General features: G+C 70.7%; 2 protein-coding genes across 2 annotated transcripts; both read left to right on the forward strand.

The window, feature by feature from the left end:
* Positions 1-515: 515 nt before the first annotated feature.
* MNEG_14922 (hypothetical protein) lies at positions 516-740 on the forward strand (the record flags this gene model as incomplete). The annotated part of the gene is made up of 1 exon (XM_014036606.1): positions 516-740. A coding segment is annotated over one exon (225 nt), but the record flags the coding sequence as incomplete, so codon positions are not given.
* A 1,130-nt stretch (positions 741-1,870) lies between these two features.
* MNEG_14923 (hypothetical protein) lies at positions 1,871-3,788 on the forward strand (the record flags this gene model as incomplete). Its single annotated transcript, XM_014036607.1, has 4 exons — positions 1,871-2,529; positions 2,849-2,963; positions 3,175-3,515; positions 3,731-3,788. The coding sequence occupies 4 exons, from the start codon at positions 1,871-1,873 to the stop codon at positions 3,786-3,788; spliced, it is 1,173 nt and encodes a 390-aa protein (XP_013892061.1).
* Positions 3,789-3,847: the final 59 nt, after the last annotated feature.

Here is a 3,847-nt window from a genome sequence, read left to right on the forward strand (position 1 = left end):
GTCGGCGCGCAAGGCGAGCGGCAGCGTCGGCGGCGGCGGCGCGCTGTCGCGGACGGCGTCCAACAAGGCGCTCCCCTCCGCCCCGCCCCCGGACGCGCCCCCGGACGCCGCAGCGGCCACGGCAGCGGCGGCGCGCGGCGGCGCGCTGGCGGCGCTGCTGCGGGACGCCAATGGCGATACCCTGGCGTTGGCGGAGCGGCTGATGGCGCGGGTGGCGGAGCTGGAGTTGCAGGTGGGGTTTCGCCGGGTGGGGGTGGTGGGGTGTTTTCGGCTGCGGCCGTTGAGGGCAGAGGGGAGGGGACGCGGGGTGCAGGACGGGGGGCGCGAGGGGCTTCGGTGCTGCGGCCGGCGCTGCGTTTAGCTGGGCCTGTCGGCGGGCCTGCGCTGCGGCCACGATGGACAGGCTCGCGCGGCCGCGCCGCGGCAGCTTCCCGGCGGCTCCACCTCCTCGCGCTGAACCTTGGACCCCTGCTGGCGTACCTGCTCCGCCGCCGGGGCGGCGCCCCCGCCTGCAGCTGTCTGAGGCGTCTGAGGAGAATGCGCGGCTGCGCGCGCGCGGCGCGGCGCAGCCGCTGCTGTCTGACCTGGGGGACAGCGCGGCGAGCAGCCTCTACCCGAGCCGGCGAGCCTCCATCACGCTCTGGGGCGGCCCCCTCCCCGGCGCCGCTGCGCCCCCCGCGCTAGCGACGGCGGCCGCCGCCGCCTCCGCTTCGGTGCAGGCGGGGGCCGGGGGTGTGTGAGGCGCGGCAGAAAACGGGGGGTGGGGACTGCCGTGGCCCTTGATTGTTTGGCGCATTCCAGGAAGACACTCGACAGGGGCAATTCAGGCCCCGGCTGCACCCTGAATGAATAAAGCAGATCACATAACAGATCGCCCCGTGCAGGCCATCGCATCGCATGCATGCGCATGTGAGGGGAGACGAGCGCTGCCTTATGCCTAGTGACACCAGCAACATATTTCGCCGCGCGGCGCATCAACCTATGTACGATCCCCCAAAGATGCCCGCCGCCACACAATTTTTTGCCGCGGGCGGCATCGCCCGCGGCCGCGGGCCGCCGTGGCCTGTTGGCCGATGCGGCGGCGCTTTGTCCGGCGCGGCGGCCCCTGCATGGCCCGCGGCCTCAGGGGATCTGCAAATTCGCAAACAGCGCTTCACTCAACGCCATATTCGACCCCAGTCTTCTTCCCTCGAGCGCGTGTGGACATTTTTTGGCAGCGGCAGCTGCCCACGCATTTTGCTGCGACCCCAAGTTTTCAGGAGTAACACTCCCAAAAGGATGATTCCGCTCGAAATCGCGGGTGCATGCGGCGCATGCGGCCCACAGGCACCGTTCGGGCGCGGCGCATGCGACCGTGCAAAACCCTCTGCAGGCTGGGGTGGCCGCTGTCACTGCCGCGCCGCTTTGCAGCCAGCGTCACTGCCCCTGAGCGGCCAGCAGGTGGCTGTTCATGACCGGCTTGGCTGGATCCCAACTTCAGTTCTTTGCAGATGAGCCGAGGGTGTGGGTCGCAGCAGCGATCGACGACACCAACCCTCTATTGACACCTGTCGGCGACGCAAGGGTGTGGGCCTGTACCCACCCGGCCCCTCACAGAATCTGCCATCCCGAAATAAGTATGGTACAAGCACAAAAGTCGCATCATCATAACATTAACCATCTCAGCCGGCGTCCCGCCTTTGCGCGATTGTAGGGACCGGTCAAGGTCGCGAGCAGAGCCAGGACTGTCAGAACGCACAAGTAAAAGGAATCAACGTGCTTTTGGGGCGCGTGTGGTGGTGGCAGAGCAGCCTGAACCCGCCGTGACAGCTTTCGTGGGTGGTGGTGGGTGCAGCCCACCCTCCCTCTCATCACCAGGTCAGGCGCAGCTATGCTGCGATCCAGGCCCACCACGAGCAGACAGGCTCAGCGCGGCACCCAGTTAAAACATGCCAAGCTGCAAGCCTGCGTGAGCCCGATCGCAGCCCTCACGCGCGGGCGTCCCGTGGTGACCGTCGCCGCCGCGGCCCCCCTGCGCCCCAGCCGCCCCGCGCCCGGGCCGCGGGCGGCCAAGCACCGCAAAGCGGCGGCAGTCCTTGCCGAGGCGCCCCCGCAGCAGCAGCGCCAGCAGCAGCATCAGCAGCAGCAGCAGCAGCAGGAGCAGGCGGGGCAGCAAACGCCTGCGTTCCCGTGGCCAGAGCAGGCGCCCAAAGATGAGCTGACGCTCGCGCCCCTCGCCCCCACCACAGCAATCACACAACCTCTGCCGACAGCCGACCAGCCCGCCGCATCGGCCGACCGCCCAGCACACTCGTCTGAGCGCCGCAAGCGCGCCCGACGGCGGCGGCGGCGGGGGCCGCGGCCGCAGCGCGACGAGGCCGTGTCGGCGCCCGCGCAGGGCGGGCTGCAGCAGGCGCGCGCTGCGGTGGGGCACGACGCGCCAGCCGTCGCGGAAGCCTCCGCCGCCGTCGCCGCCGCCCCCGCGCGGCGCTCGATGAGCCGCCCGCACGCGCACGTCCCCCTGCCTTGCAAGGAAGATGACCTGTTGGGGTGGGTTTGGCCACGCGTTCCCAGGGAGGGTGAGGTGTCTCCGACGTTGGATATGTGTCCGGGCCGCACCCCTGGCGCCCAGCATCAAGATCCCGGGCGCAGCCCCAGCGGCCTTGCCCCCACCCATGGTTTTGAAGGCATACAGCAGCCATGTCAGCGTGACCCCGAAAGTTCCACCACGCTGTCGCCCTGCGCGCTTGGCTGCTGCCTCGTCGTCGTTCGTGCGTTCGACTGCCCCAACCCTCGAACACCCGCCGTCCAAGGCGCCCGCTCATCGCCAAACCTCGGATGCCCTCTGATGCGCCCCCCCACAACTCAGGTGGTACTCTCACGCGGTGCAGGCCGCAGAGGCGGAGACAGCGGCGGCTGCCGCCGCGGACGGCGCCGCGGCGCCTGCGGCCTCGCTCGGCCGCGCGCTGGCGCTGCAGGCGCAGGTGCGGGCACGCGCATGCTGGGCCTTGGCCGGGCACCCACAAAGGCTGGCCCCTTGACGCGAGCTACATCCTCTAGCGGTGTGCCCTAGCTTATGCTGGCCCCCGAAACACACGCGCGGGTGAAGCGCCGCCCTCCTTCTTTTCTGCGAGAAGCAGCCATTGAAGGCTGACCGCGCCAACGGCCGCAACCAACAAACCCCGACCGCCGCAGGCCCTCCTGGACGGGACGTTGGGTGATGCGGGCTTCGAGGCGCGCGCCTTCCCGCCCCTGGAGCCCATCCTCTCGGATGAGGACGATCAGGGGTCCGACGCCGCCGGCGGCGGCTGGCGCACGCTCGCGTACAGGCAGCAGGTGGCCGCCGGCGCCGCCTGGCAGGCCGGCGACGGCGGGGAGTTTGAGGAAGACTCGGATGGCAACGGCAGCGGCGGCAGCGCTGGCGCTCGTCCTGGCAGCCCCGGCGCGCGCAGCACCAGCCACGCGTTTGCGGAGTGGGCGATAGAGGAGCAGCGGCTGCCACTCCTCGCGAGCCAGTGGGCGCACGGCGCGCACAGGTGCGGGCACCGCTCGCAGGGGGTGCAAGCGCTCCCAGCCGCCCCTCCCCCCAGCTTTGAGCTGCCTGCTTGATAAGATGCACCGTGGTCACGGCGGTTTCGCCTCCGACACTGCAATCGTCACGGCGGCCGCGAGGACTCCAAATCCGCCCCGCGCTTGCGTCTTTTTTCGCAGCTGGGAGCTCGGGCGTGCGACGGCTGGCGCTTGGCTGCAGGAAGGCCACGCCGCCCACGAGTGGGGCGGCGCCGCGGAGGACCACGCGCGCTGCATGATTGGTGAGGCCCGCGCCGCCCGCGCTCCGCGCGCCGCCCTCGCAGCCCAGGGCCGCGGC

The sequence above is a fragment of the Monoraphidium neglectum genome (assembly GCF_000611645.1).
Source record: "Monoraphidium neglectum strain SAG 48.87 unplaced genomic scaffold scaffold04878, whole genome shotgun sequence".
Lineage (NCBI taxonomy): Eukaryota > Viridiplantae > Chlorophyta > Chlorophyceae > Sphaeropleales > Selenastraceae > Monoraphidium > Monoraphidium neglectum.